Genomic DNA, 14,872 nt, shown 5'->3' with positions numbered 1-14,872 from the left:
ACACAGAGGCAATGGCACCAGAAAATAGTTGATACTACTTCCAATGACATATAGAAACGAGTATATGATGATGAGAGATGCACCGGGGTTCCCAGCGATCTACACTAGTGGTAACTCTCCAATAACAAGTGACAAGTGTTGGGTGAACAAATTACAGTTGGGCAATTGATAGGATTCAAAGCATTAAGACAGAACATCAATTCATTAATCATGTAGGCATGTTTTCCATATATAGTCGTACGTGCTCGCAATGAGAAACTTGCACAACATCTTTTGTCCTACCAGCCGGTGGCAGCCGGACCTCAAGGGAATCTACTGGCTATTAAGGTACTCCTTTTAATAGAGCACCGGAGCAAAGCATTAACACTTGGTGAAAACATGTGATCCTCATACCTACGCCTTCCCCTCCAGTTGTCCCAATTTCTGTCACTTTGGGGCCTTTGGTTCCGGACATAGACATGTGCATACAACTTGTAGATACAATCTAAGCAATAAGTATAGAGCTTAAATCTAAGATCATGCCACTCGGGCCCTAGTGACAAGCATTAAGCATAACAAGATTGCAGCAACAATAACTTCACAAACTTTATAGATAGACTAATCATAATGTATCATCCATCGGATCCCAACAAACACAACACCGATTACATCAGATGGATCTCAATCATGTAAGGCAGCTCATGAGATCATTGTATTGAAGTACATGGGATAGAGAGTACCAACTAGCTACTGCTAGAACCCGTAGTCCATGGGGGAACTACTCACGGAGCATGATGGAGGCGGTGGCGTCGATGGAGATGGCTTCCGGGGGCACTTCCCCGTCCCGGCAGGGTGCCGGAACAGAGACTTCTGTCCCCCGAATTGGAGTTTCGCGATGGCGGCGGCGCCCCTGGAGTCTTTCTGGAGTTTCGTCAATTCGTCTCGCGTTTTTAGGTCGAAAGGGCTTATATAGGCGAAGAGACAGAGTCGGAGGGTGCCTGGGCCCCCCTCACAGTAGGCCGGCGCGGCCAGGCCTGGGGCCACGCCGCCATGTTGTGTGGTGGCCCCCTGGCCCCTCTCCGACTCTCCTTCGGTGTTCTGGATGCTTCCGGGAAAAATAAGATGTTGGGTCTTCGTTTCGTCGAATTTCGAGAATATTGCCCGAACAGCCTTCCTGGAACCAAAAACAGCAGAAAACAGGAACTGGCACTTCGGCATCTTGTTAATAGGTTAGTTCCGGAAAACGCATAAAAACATTATAAAGTGCAAGCAAAACATGTAAGTATTGTTATAAAACAAGCATGGAACATCAGAAATTATGGATACGTTGGAGACGTATCACGCAGCTTAATTAGGCATTTTTACGCTTAAGTCGAGATATAATCTTATATGTAAACATACAATGTACTGAAAAGACCGCGAGTTTTCAGACGCACTCTTTTACTTTCAGGGCGCCGAGTGGGGCTGGAAGGTTTTTAATGAGGCGGGCTCGCGGTGCTACAATATAGTAAAGATATTGGTGATATACATCTTTTTCTTCGAAAGACTCGGGGGCTTGCAACCCGCAAATTCAATATATATACACGAATTTCTAAAATATACAATCTACAAGTTATTTGCCTTGGTCTAAAACACCTCGCAAACCAATAAAAATTAATACACTAGCCACCGAAACGCTTGGGGGTTAAAGGAAAGAAAAACATACAATTTGTTTCACAACATACATAATGCTTACAATATACAGGGTTCCTTTGTCAAGAAAAATTTCGACAGAAGAGGCAGACTTTCAGTCATGTTATATCAAGTCATGTATGTTTACTCTTTCTTCGCCAGTAGTGGCACCCATGAAGTCAGCATAATTACCTTTCATGAAGAATTTAGCGTCCATCCGAAGTAAGTCATCCATTATTTTTTCGGCCACGAGTGTCACAACATCGTCGATTTTGTCGACATTCCTCCTTCGCCTCGTCAGTTTGTCATGGCAAATTTCCATGATATTGGTCATATCCAACTTCGGATAGCAGATCTGCAGCATGATCATAGCAAATCTAGCTCCAGCGGTCAATTGTGCCTTTACAAAACCATGGATTAGAGGAGCATATTTGAATTTATCCATCAAATCAGGAAGGGTCTTCGGCTGGGAGTTTTGAAGAAACATGGTGTTATAAACCAGCGCCAGCGTCCTTGTGCAGAAATCAAGATATTCACAAACTTGGCCTGCGCGGTCTTGAAATCGGACAATCGGGCGGGTACGATCCTGTGTAGCCCAGAAGTTGGAGCCATGGTCCAAAGCAAATTTGACAAGCAAGTTTGATCTTGCGTCAACCCGCTGATCCTCGACAGCAGTATCCACAAAGGAGCCTATTTAACATAAGTATCATGGTAAGACAAAAACAAGCAGATAAAGGGGAAGAACATCAAGTTTGCAAAACATACCCGCCATATCCAGACTAGCGTCGGTCATCAAGTCAAGAATATAATCCTCTCGAGAAGCTGCCTGTGCAGCCTCAGCGACCGCAGCCTCTTTTAAAGTTAAAGCTTCTTGGGCTTGTTGAAGAGCAATTTTTTCCCGTTCCGATGATTTTCGAAGTTGTTCCATCGCTACAAGTGTTTGTTTTTTCATCGACTGAAGTTGTCGTCGAAGTTCATCCAAGTCCCGTAAAGGATTAGCGTTCGAAGAATCTTCAACGAAATCATCAGTGGAAGTTTTCCTCGAGTAGGAGGAAGCGGGCAAAGCATCCGAAGAACGAGGTATCGCGGTATAGTTGTCAAAAACCAAGTGGAAAGAAAATCCCGACATCAATCACTTTGCAAAATAGCATTCCATTAATCATTCGGATATTTACACGTTCATTACAAGAATTGGTTCCTATTGAACCAATGGCAGGCTGCCGCAAGACACTACTAAGGCGACAACATCAAAAGAAGAGGGAAAAGAAAAAACAGAGACATGATGGTCTACTTGACCTCCGGCTTGGCAGAACTGGAGGGAGTAGCTGGCTTGTATCCGAGGAAGGAGAGGATCTTCTTCGAATGCGGCGTGGCAGCCTTGATCAAAGATTGCCACCTCTCCTTGTTGATCTTCTTCGTCTCACCAGCTTTCGCCCAGTCGACGCTTTGCTGGCTCTCGGTAACCAAACCTATGGTGCCTTCGACGCCAATCTTCAGGTTTTACTGCCGGAAAGCCAACCCAAGATCTTCTTCGGGAACATAGCACTTCGCAAGATCAGAGAAGGGTTCTGGTGCGCTTTTCTTCGGGAAGAAGTAGGGAAAATGGCGCGTAAATGCAGTTCGCGCATCAGCAATACCGCGGCGCACCAGATCCCCATGAATTTCAAGGAGAGCAAGTGTGTCGAGAAGACAGTCCCCTTCAGGCCTTTCCAGTTCAAAATCTTGAACCATCTTTCCTGCTGAAACAAATTTTGGGGTTATCAACAAATACAGGGAGAGCTAATCTTGGAAGGGATCCGAGCAAAGGGATTAATTACCTTACTGACAAAGCGCCGATTCTGCGACTCCAGGTGACAAGGGATTAACTTATCAATGCCTACAAGTTGTAGACTAGGGTTTTAGTCGGAAGTAGAGGGCAAGTAGATCTCGAAGGTTTCAGCCGAAAAGTGCTCGACGATATGAAAACTAGGGTTTCGTGAGACAATGAATCAATGCTTTCTTTGTCCCTCGACTCCCCCTTATATAGGAGGCGGAGCCGAGGGATTTGTAATACACAATTTACAGAGTCCGGGAGGGTTTCCAACCCATCCCGCAAGATTACAAGTATTATTTCCTAATACAACTCTAGCTTTCCTTAATAATAACTTGGGCTTCTGATTCTTCTTATTCTTCGAGTCGTGGGCCTTCAGTAAACCCTGGGTACCATCTTCGGCAGGCCCATTGGGGATGCCTATGTCAGTAGCCCCCGAGATTTTGCTTGAATCGCAGAATCAGGGAAAATCTCCAACTTTATATTCAATAGCTCTACCGAATTTTATCACATATCTTTGGATACAAAATTATATATTGTACAGGGATAATGGTAGTTGGGGCTAGTTCATCTGATGGATCAGGTACTAGTTAACTGCTCTAGTGGCAATCTGCAAAAACCTACTTCAAGATCACGTCCCTGGACATGATCTCGGGATACTGGTGTAAACTTCGACAGGTGCCGCTTAAGGTCTTACCATTCTGTCGAGTCCCAGTCATATTTTATCGGGTACCTAACGCGTCTGTTAGGATTTTTCTTCATATCTGTTGATACGGAAAAAGTAGCAAACCGACGTCAGAGACGGCGCCACGCCACTCGGAACGGATCTGGGGTCTTACCTTCGCAAAGTTTTGCGGCATTCAGAGATTGTTCCCAACTTTGGCACTCTGAGAATATATTGTCGAGTGCTTTTTCGGCTATTGGAATAGCACATTTTATTGAGTCAACGGATGACTTATATTGCCCTCCCGATGGGAGTATATGTAGAGTTATTTGTATAACTCGAAATATGCTCACTTTTTCTTCTTCCTTCTCTCTTTTTTATAATTTCATCGGGCACGCGAACAGCGTTCCGATGGGAGTAGCCCCCGAGGCTACAGCCAAGGACTTGTGCTTGGGTGTAGGCTCAACGCCTTACGTTGCTATATTTTCCTTCTTTCTCGAAGTTTTCATATCTATCGGGTGCGCGACCAGCGCTCCCGATGGGAGTAGCTTGAGGCTATGAGCAAATGCTTGTATTTGATCATAGGCTCTCGCCATTTCTATTTTGTCATTCTCGAGTTTTTCATTGTTCCAAAGTAGCCCCCGAGCATTTGATCAAAAACTTGTATTTGACCAAAGGCTCTCGGAATAATCAATAATCTTCTGCTGTCGCCATTCTTATGAAGCTCTATAGCCGAGATTTTCTCTTGCCAAGGTGACATCATTGCTGACGATAGCCACGATCACTGTATCGGGAAAACGCGAGAAATGCGCTCTCTCTGTCTTGCGGGCCCAAATTTCTTATCAAGTTGACACATCGTACAAGTGGGGGACACACGTCCTCCACTTTTCCTGGCGCACTCACTGTAACGCCTGTTCCGTCCCTTCTCAGTGAAATTGCGTTTTTACCCCGTGTCCACGTGTACACCATCTATCTCACAATTTCTCCATCCAACGGTGCGTCGATTCACCGCACCTCTACTTAAGGTCATCGTCTTCCTCCTTCCACACTTTCGCTCGCGCCGGTCCTCTGCTCTCCTCTGCCAAAATCCTCCATTGCGCCCCACAGTTCTTGAGCTCAACCACGCTCGCCCTTTTCTCCTCCACTCTCGTTGATGCCACCGCGTGCGCGGCTCACCAGGCACAGCACGCCCGAGTCCAAGATGGCCGCTGAAGATCTGGAGTGGGAGAGATCCAAAATCTCCAACCAAGACATGAACCTGTTGAAGAAGCTCGGGTTCACGAACAAGGAGAACGCGCTCCGCTTCCCCAAGGAAGAAAGCTATCCATCGCGTCCAATCGAATATCGGGTCAGTTTCGTTGACCACCTCATTCGCGGTCTTTCTTCCCCTATCCACGAATTCCTTCATGGTCTCCTCTTTGTCTACGGGCTACAGCTGCACCAGCTGACGCCCAACTTCATCCTCCATGTGTCAATTTTTATCACCCTCTGTGAATGCTTCCTCGGAGTCCAACCTAATTGGGCTGTGTGGAAGCGCATCTTCTGTCTCCGCCGCAATGGCTCCCACAACGTCGCCTATAACATCGGAGGCGTTGTCATTTGCGTTCGCTCTGATGTCGAGTACTTCGACGTCAAATTCCCCGACTCCGTCCAGGGGTGGCGCAAAAGATGGCTCTATGTGCACGAAGAAAGCTCCGACTCAGTGGAGTACAATATTGCTCCTTTCGACGGAGGGGCCAAGATTCTTCACCGCCGTTCCTGGGACGCTGAAGCCACCGAAGAAGAGAAGTCGGTGACAGAGGCGCTGATGACTCGCATCCATGAGCTCCAGAACACCCGTGACAAGGAATTGTCGGGTATCCAGATCACAGCCTACTTCCTTAGGATTAGAGTGTAGCCTTTACAAGCTCGCAAAAATCCCCTTTTGATGTATGCTGGTGAAGAAGACGTCGACAGGCTCTCCAAAGACCTTCCTGTGAAGGATTTGGAGAAACTGATCCGAAGAATTTCGCCGCTCAGCAAGAAGGATACTATTCCATCCTCTTGCCGCATTAAGCCATATAATGGCACCAACGCCCTTCCCAAGGTTAATTTTCTCTTGACTACTATCTTGTCTTCTCGATTTTTTAGTATTTATCGACTACTATCTTGCTAGCGTCTTTTGCATAACTTTTTGTCGACACTCCTTGTTTTTTTGCAGAACCACCCTGTTCTAGCTTCTCTTCCCCCTCTTCCTGAAGGTGGAGAAGTCGACGAACGGACTGTTGTCACCAATGACAACCAGGGTACTTCTTGCCCTGAGAGTGAAGTCGCGGGTTCTCAAAAATCCGCGGCTTCCTCTGAAAAAGAAGCCGAGTCTGAGGCTACTGCCTCGACACGCTCCCTTCCTTCCGCTGTTTCTCCAAGGAACAAGAGGAAAAGGGACGAAGACGCCGATTCCGGCGCCTCCAAAGCTGGCACATCTCCTGCCGAAGAAGTTGGTCCTTCTGAAAGGAAGACAACTTTCAACCCTTACGAGGATGCCCTTGTCAGGTCGTAAGTTCTTATTGCTCTTTGTTGTTTGCTCTCGATGTTTTTGTCTATGTTGATTCTTATATTGTCGCCTTGTATTGTAGTGGTGACGAGGATGAAGATCAACCTATTGACGCGACTGCTCGAACGAGTACGTCGCGCACTTTAGTTGCCTCTGAATCTCAGCCTGATGGAGATGAAACCTCGCCTCCTCAGCAAAACATCGAGCATCCTACTCCACCTGCAAGCCCCCGTGCCCCTTCGCCAAAGAGGGCTAGGGTCGAGCCGACCAAGGAGCCTGCCTTACTACTTGGTGGCTCCACGACTCCTTCTTTGGATGATGTAAGTTGTTCACTTCTTCTCTTATGTGCCGAATATTTCAATGCTGTTGACTCTTCTTTGTTTTTCGCGTCTCTTTTACTTTTTGCTGTCGAACTTTTTTTACCTCATTGATGTTTCTTTCTCTTTTTTCTTTCCAGCCTTTGATGAAGGAGTTTCTCCGTCTCGGTACCCAATTTGTCGGGTACCGTGACCATGCTAAAAAGGCCGAAGGTACTATTTTGCCACTTCTTCTGGCATCATTTCTTGTCATGACATTTGTTGTTGTCGACTATTTTGCCAGAAAATCTTGTAGAAGCCAACAAGCGTGCTGATTCTCTTGCTTGTAAACTGGAGCAAAGTGAAAAGGCTCGTAAGAAAGCTGAAGCAGATGCTGCTGTAGTCGAAGATCTTCGAAAAATACTTCATGACGCGGAAACTTCGTTGAGCGACAACATAGCTGAGCAAGCTGCTCGTGAAAAAAAAAATCCTCAGTCGCTTGCGGTCGCAGAGTCGACGTTTTGTTAGTAAGTATTCGACTCCCTGCTATTTCTTCGGGTTGTCAAATTTATCCTTGCGCACTTTTTGACGAGCTTTCTTTTGCTTGTTTTTAGGGAAAACTTATCAAGATTTTGACTTGGAATGTCCTGAAGGTGATCGGCTTCTTGACGCGCTTTCTCTCCTTGAATTTCATGGAGAGGAGGCACGCGAAGGCCTTGCTGAAGCCCGAACAGGTTTGTCGCGTCTTTTTCCTTACTTCTTCCCGAAGAAAGAAGAGCCCAAGGTTTTCACTGCTCTCGCCAAGTGCTTCAATTCTCAAGAAGATCTTGGGCTCAAACTTCGCCAGGAAGGCCTGAAGATTGGCGTTGAAGGCACCATTGCTCTGGTTGCTGACAGCCAACAAGACGTTGACTGGGCTAAAGTTGGCGATATAAAGGAGATGGAGACGAAGAAATGGCAATCTTTGATTAAGGCTGCCAAGCCAAACTCAAAGCCAATCCTTGCCTTCCTTGGCTGCAAGCCAACTCCTGCTCCCAGCTCGTCGAAGCTGGAGGTCAAGTAGACCACACTGTCTTTCTTTTGTTTTCTCTTTTCTTTTGAAGTTGTCGCCAGAGTAGCTTTGGCGACACCTATCTCACTAGTTCGATAGGGTATCCTCCTCTTGTAATGCCTTGTAAATACTTTGAGAATCAATGGAAATCTATTTTGCTTGATGATTGATGTCGAAACTTTTATTTTCAGTTGATATTTGATAACTACACTTCAACTCCTCGTCCCTCCGATGTTTTTCCTACTTCCTCCTACTCGAAGAAAACGCCTGTTGATAATGAGTTTGTTGAAGATTCTTCGAGTAAGGGTTCAGCACAAGACTTGGAGGAACTTCGTCAACAGCTTCAGTATATGAAGAAGCAGACACTTATAATAATGGACCAGTCTCGAAAATCATCCGAAAAGGAGAAAGTTGCACTGCAGTAGGCTCAAGAGGCCATAGCTGCCAAAGAAGCCGCCGTTGCTGAAGCTGCACAGGCTACCACCCGAGAGAATTTTATGCTCGAGTTGATGACTAAAGCAAGTTTGGATATGACAGGTATGTTTTGCAAACCAAAATTTCCTCTGCTTTTTCCCTGTTTCCTCCTTTGAAATTCTTGTGCTGTCATCAAATAGGTTCCTTTCTAGACACTGCTGCCGAAGACCAACGGGTGGACACAAGGACAAATCTCCTTGTTAATCTTCCACTTGACCATGGTTCTCTTTTCTGGTCTACTCCAGAACGCACCCGACAAATTGTCACATTCCAGGACCGCTCTTGTCAAGTTCGTGAGTTCCTTGATTTCTGTACAAGAACCTTGTCTCTAGTTTATAGTACTATGTTTCCTCGGAACAAAATACCGGATACTCTTCCTGCTCTGATGGAGAAGTTTCGGGATGCCCCTCGTATCCATAATTTTGTGCGGGCTCAACTATCTGCTGGGGCAAGGTTCGCCATGATTATGATACAGATCTGCTACACGAAACTGGATCTGACGAAGATTGTCACCAAGTGTCTGGCCAAGCAGTCGAAACGAAAGAGGAACATCGATAAAATCAACGACACTGTAACTCCTGTAGCCAAAGAAATGATGGACGAACTTCTTCGGATGGACTCAGAGTTCTTTGTAAAAGGTAGCTATGCTGAACATACGACTGGTGCTGCAAACAACAAAGGTGTAACCATAGATGATATATTAGGTAGCAACTGAGTTGTACTATATTGCGGGAATTCATATATATTTTCTGTGTCGAATTTATCTTGATGATGAAGTTGTCTATATTGTAAAGTAGAATCTATATTGGAAAGACCCCGAGCCTTTGGCCGGAGCTCAAGCTATTTTTGCGTCTCGGTGAATTTACTATTTTTGCGAGAATATATATATATATATTTGTTGCCACGGGTTATGAGCCCCCGAGCCTGTCGACGAAAAAGATGTATTTCACCAATATCTTTTACTATATTGCAGCACCGCGAGCCCGCCTCATTAAAAACCTTTCAGCCCCACTCGGTGCCCTGAAAGGAAAAGAGTGCGTCTGAAAACTCGCGGGCGTTTCAGTACATTGTATTTTTACAAGGAGGACTATATTTCGACTCTAGGCTTAAAAACGCCTTAGCTGCGCCACGTTCCAGGGTTTTTTCTCGGGAGCCCCGTCTTCTTGTCCTTTATCATGTACGCTCCTCCTTCGATTACTTCTGTGACGATGTAAGGGCCGAGCCATGGCGACTCGAGTTTTTCAGTGCTGTTTTGATTGAGTCGTAGAACTAAGTCTCCAGCCTGAAAGGATCTTGGCCGCAAACATCGACTGTGGCAGTTTTTCAAGTCTTGCTGGTACTTGGTGACCCGTGATAATACTTCATCTCGAGCTTCATCAAGTGCGTCGACATCGTCTTCTACTGCTTTTTTGGAAGCTTCTCCATGGTATTCTGTGACTCTTGGAGAATCATGCTCTATTTCTATCGGCAGTACTGCCTCGGCTCCATGGACCAGAAAAAACGGAGTCTCCTGTGTCGATGTATTTGGTGTTGTTCGAATACTCCATAATACACTCGGCAACTCTTCTGGCCAAGTATGTCGAGCTTTTTACAATGGTCCTAACAAGCGCTTCTTGATACCGTTGCAGATGATACCATTGGCTTTCTCGACTTGACCATTGGTCTGCGGGTGCCCAACTAACGCGAAGTGCAATTTGATGTCTACCTCTGCACAGTATGCCTTGAACATCTTAGATGTAAAATTGCTGCCATTGTCCGTGACGATGCTATGAGGTACTCCAAACTGAAAGACAATGCTTTTCACGAACTTTATTGTCGATGCTGCGTCTGGTGAGTTTATCGGCTTTGCTTCTATCCACTTGGTGAATTTATCGACAGTGACGAGCATATACTCGTATCCTCCTGGCGAGGCCTTGTGTAACTGTCCCACCATATCGAGGCCCCATTGAGCAAAGGGCCAAGACAACGGTATTGGCATTAACTCCGCTGTCGGAGAGTGAGGCTTCGGGGCAAATCTCTGGCACGCGTCGCAAGTTCGTACTATCTCCTTCGCATCCTCGATTGCTGTCAACCAATAAAATCCAGCTCGGAAAACCTTGGCCGCAATAGCTCGACTGCTTGCGTGATGACCACATATTCCCTCGTGTACGTCCTTCAGAATTATCCTTCATTCTTCGGGTGTGACGCACCTTTGTAGCACACCCGAAATGCTTTGTTTGTACAGCTCCCCTTTGACCACAGTAAAGGCTTTAGATCGTCTAATAACTCGCCTTGCTTCGACTCGGTTGTCGGGTATTTCTTTCCTTGAGATGTATGATATGTACGCTTGCATCCATGGAATCTGCACCATCATCACTAGTTCCTGTTCCTCTTCTTCTTCTAGTGCTTCTTTAGGAGCCGTCGAGGTTTTCTCATCCTTCTGCTTCTTCTGTGCTTTCTTCGGCTTTGTAGACCTCTCGGTTATCTCTTCCTAGAACACACCTGGTGAGATTGCGAGGCACTGCGACCCGATGTTAGCAAGAACATCGGCTTCATCATTGCTCAGCCTGCTGATGTGATTTACTTCGCATCCATCAAATAGCTTCTCTAGCTCGTTGTACACTTCTTTGTATGCCACCATGCTATCATTGACTGCATCACAATGGTTCATGACTTGCTGAGCCACCAATTGTGAATCGCCAAATATTTTTAGTCGAGTTGCACCACAAGCCTTCCCCATCTTCATCCCGTGTATAAGAGCTTCATATTCTGCCTCATTGTTAGACGCGTTTGGGAACGTCATCCGTAAGACATACTTTAATTTGTCGCCTTCAGGTGATATTAGTATCACGCCTCCTCTAGCTCCCTCTAATCTCTTGGACCCGTCAAAGTTCATAGTCCAAGTTCTCGATAAATCCAGGGGTCCTGTATTTTGTAGCTCCATCCACTCTGCAATGAAATCTGGTAGAATTTGCGACTTTATTGATTTTCTTTTTTCATACGTGATGTCCCGAGGGGAAAGTTCTATTCCCCAAAGGGAGACACGACCCGTAGCTTCTAGATTGTTTAGTATGTTGGATAAAGGCGCCTCGTTGACCACTATTATCGGATGCGCCGAAAAATAGTGTCGCAGTTTTCTTGCGGTTGTAAACACTCCATATGCTAGCTTCTGGTACTGCGGGTACCGCTGTTTTGAAGGCGATAAAACTTCACTGATGAAATATACCAGCCTCTGCACTCCATGGAGTTTTCCTTCCACTTCTCTTTTGACGACAAGTGCCGTGCTGACCACCTGAGGTGTGGCTGCAATATATAACAGGAGGGGTTCCTTCTCTTTAGGGGCCACCAAGATTGGTGGTGTCGAAATTGTGCGCTTGAGATCCTCGAGAGCTCTATCTGCCTCTTCGTTCCACTGGAACTTTTCTCATTGCTTGATTAAAGCGTAGAACGGTAACGCCTTTTCTCCCAGCCTGGCGACGAATCTGCTTAAAGCTGCGACTCTCCCAGTTAACTGTTGTATTTCTTTCAATTTTGTTGGCTTCCTCATTGTTACGATAGCTTGAATTTTTCCGGATTAGCTTCAATCCCTCTTTCTGAGACTAGGAACCCGAGGAGTTCTCCTGCGGGGACGCCAAAAGAACACTTCATCGGGTTCAGCTTGAGACAAAACTTGTCGAGGTTGTCGAAAGTTTCCTTTAAGTCCTCGATCAGCGTTGTCCCCTTTTTTGACGTTATGATGACATCGTCGATGTACACTTGTACGTTTTTCCCAATCTGTGTTGCTAAGCACTTCTGCACCATCCGCTGATATGTTGCTCCCATGTTTTTCAGACCAAAGGGCATTGTTTTGTAGCAAAATACGCCGTAAGGTGTAATGAACACTGTTTTGACCTCATCCTGTTCTTTCAACCTGATCTGGTTATAGCCAGAATATGCGTCCAGGAAAGAAAGACGTTCACATCCTACCGTGGAGTCGATGATTTGAACGATCCTTGGGAGGGGAAAGTGATCCTTTGGGCAGTGCTTGTTGAGACACGTAAAGTCGACACACATGCGAAGGACTTTAGTGTTTTTCTTCGGGACCAGCACCGGGTTTGCTACCCACGTGGCCTCTGTATGTAGCTCTTTAATGAAACCAGCTTCTCTGAGTCGATCAATCTCTGATAGCATAGCTTTGCGGTTTGGTTCCGAAAAACGCGGCAAGGGTTGCTTAATTGGTCTCGCTAGTGGATCCAAGTTTAAGTGGTGCTCGGCAAGTTCCCTGGGTACTCCTGGCATGTCAGTTGGATACCATGCGAAGATTTTCCAATGCTCACGGAGGAACTCGACGAGCGCGCTTTCCTATGCGAGGTCCATGTCTATCGCGATGGATGTCGTTTTCTTTGGATCTGTCGGGTGAATCTGCACCTCCTTGGAATCTTTCATAGTGTTAAAGGTTGGTTCCTTGTTAGGCCTCCCTACATCTGGCAGCGCATCATAATCAGTCGTGAGCCTTGACGCCATGTATTCTGCTTGCATCCTGAAAGTTTCTGACAGTCGATGAAAATCCTTGTCACATTTATCGGCTAACGCGAAGCTTCCTTTGACTGTGATTGGTCCTTTAGGTCCAGGTAACCTCCATAACAAGTATGTGTAGTGTGGTACCGCCATAAATCTGGCATATGCTGGTCGTCCCAACAAGGCGTGATATTGCGACGGGAAATCCACGACTTCAAACTCCAACCTTTCTATTCTGTAGTTTTCTCGGGTCCCAAACTGAACGTCGAGATTGATCTTCCCCAGCGGATAACTTGGCTTCTCTGGTGTGATACCATGGAAACGTGTGTCGGTTGGTTTTGGATTTGCTAGGGATATGTTCATCTTCCTTAGTGTATCTGCGTACATAAGGTTTAAACTGCTGCCGCCATCTATGAATACTCGAGATACGTCGAATCCTGCAATTACTGCTGGTAAGATAAGTGCTGGATGCCCTGGTCGAGGAACTTGTTGCGGGTGGTCCGCTATTGTGAAGCCAATGTCCTGTCCCGACCAATTGAGGTACTCAATCGTTGGTGGAGGCATCTTCTCTGCCATAAACACCTGTCGCGAGATTACTTTCTGAACTCTATTGGACGGCCTAGCCTTCTGAATCATCGAGACCGCACCGTTGGAATTGGGATCAACATATGGAGGTGGGTGTGGCGCTGCCGCTATTCTGAGCTGATGCCGATTTTCGTCCGTAATTGCGGGAGGAGATGGTAAGTGAATCTCACTCCTGGGTCCTTGGGGATTTCTGTTTGTTGCTTGAGCGTTGGCTTGCCCCGCAAATCTCAACATTGCTTGAAAATTTCAACAGTCCTTCTGCAGATGTCCTAACTGTCTCTTCCCATTGTTGTCGAGATAAAAATGCATCTGACACGGCCCGTTCATCATATCCTCGGGGGACATGAAAGGTCTCTGTAACCTTGGCCCACTATTTTGCCTGTTATTTCGGGAGTCATCTCTATTATCGCCTCGCTGCTCCTTTGATAGTCATCTCTATTGCCTCCTCCATTATTTCCTCGAAAACCAGCCGATATTTGGCCAGGAGCATCATAGCTCGAGTACTGCCGAGGAAATCGTCGTCTATTTTGGAAATTTCGACTGCGGTCCTCTTCAGGCGACCTGTGCCGCTTATTGTGGACAGCATCTTCTCCATCTGCCCACCTGTTTGCTATCTCCATCAATGCTGATACTGTCTTTGGGTTGGTTCTCCCCAAGTCTTCGACAAAATCTCCTCGTCGGATTCCTGCTACAAACGCATCTATCGCTCTCTCGTCAGATATGTTCTCTGTCGAGTTTTTAATGATGTTCCACCTTTGGATGTACTTTCTCATTGATTCATCATGCTTTTGTCGACACGCTCTCAACCCTTCTAGTGATGCGGGTTTTTTGCAGGTGGATCGGAAGTTCTTGACAAACACATCCTCGAAACTGTCCCAGCTGTCAATGGAGCCTGGAGGAAGCTTCTTTATCCAAGATCGCGCGGCTCCACTTAAATGTACTTGGATGCTCTGCATGGCTGTTGCTCTGGTTCCTCCTGTCAGCTTCACCGTCTCGAGATAATAAATTAGCCAATTCTCTGGGTCTTGCAGGCCATCGAACTTTTTGAAGTTATCGGGTAATTTGAACCCTGAAGGAACTCGAGTTTTCCGGACCCTCCTTGTAAAACACGGCAGCTAATACGTCTCCGACGTATCGATAATTTCTTAAGTTCCATGCTTGTTTTATGACAATACCTACATGTTTTGTTCACACTTTATGTCATTTTTATGCATTTTCTGGAACTAACCTATTGACGAGATGCCGAAGTGCCAGTTCCTGTTTTCTGCTGTTTTTGGTTTCAGAAATCCTAGTAAGGAAATATTCTCGGAATTGGACGAAATCAACGCCCAGA

At 46.1% G+C, this 14,872-nt stretch overlaps 1 protein-coding gene across 1 annotated transcript in view; it reads right to left on the bottom strand.

The window, feature by feature from the left end:
• Positions 1-2,937: 2,937 nt before the first annotated feature.
• Positions 2,938-14,872, bottom strand: part of LOC139831449 (uncharacterized) — a 37,632-nt gene continuing 25,697 nt past the window's right edge. The window contains exons 5-6 of the mRNA XM_071820727.1: positions 3,288-3,386; positions 2,938-3,141 (exon numbers count right to left, since the gene is read on the bottom strand). Coding sequence (XP_071676828.1) covers positions 2,938-3,141; positions 3,288-3,386 — 303 coding nt within the window. The remainder of the gene's footprint in view (positions 3,142-3,287; positions 3,387-14,872) is intronic.

Source organism: Lolium perenne, chromosome 5 (assembly GCF_019359855.2).
Source record: "Lolium perenne isolate Kyuss_39 chromosome 5, Kyuss_2.0, whole genome shotgun sequence".
NCBI lineage: Eukaryota > Viridiplantae > Streptophyta > Magnoliopsida > Poales > Poaceae > Lolium > Lolium perenne.
This window is presented reverse-complemented; position numbering and strand designations above follow the sequence as displayed.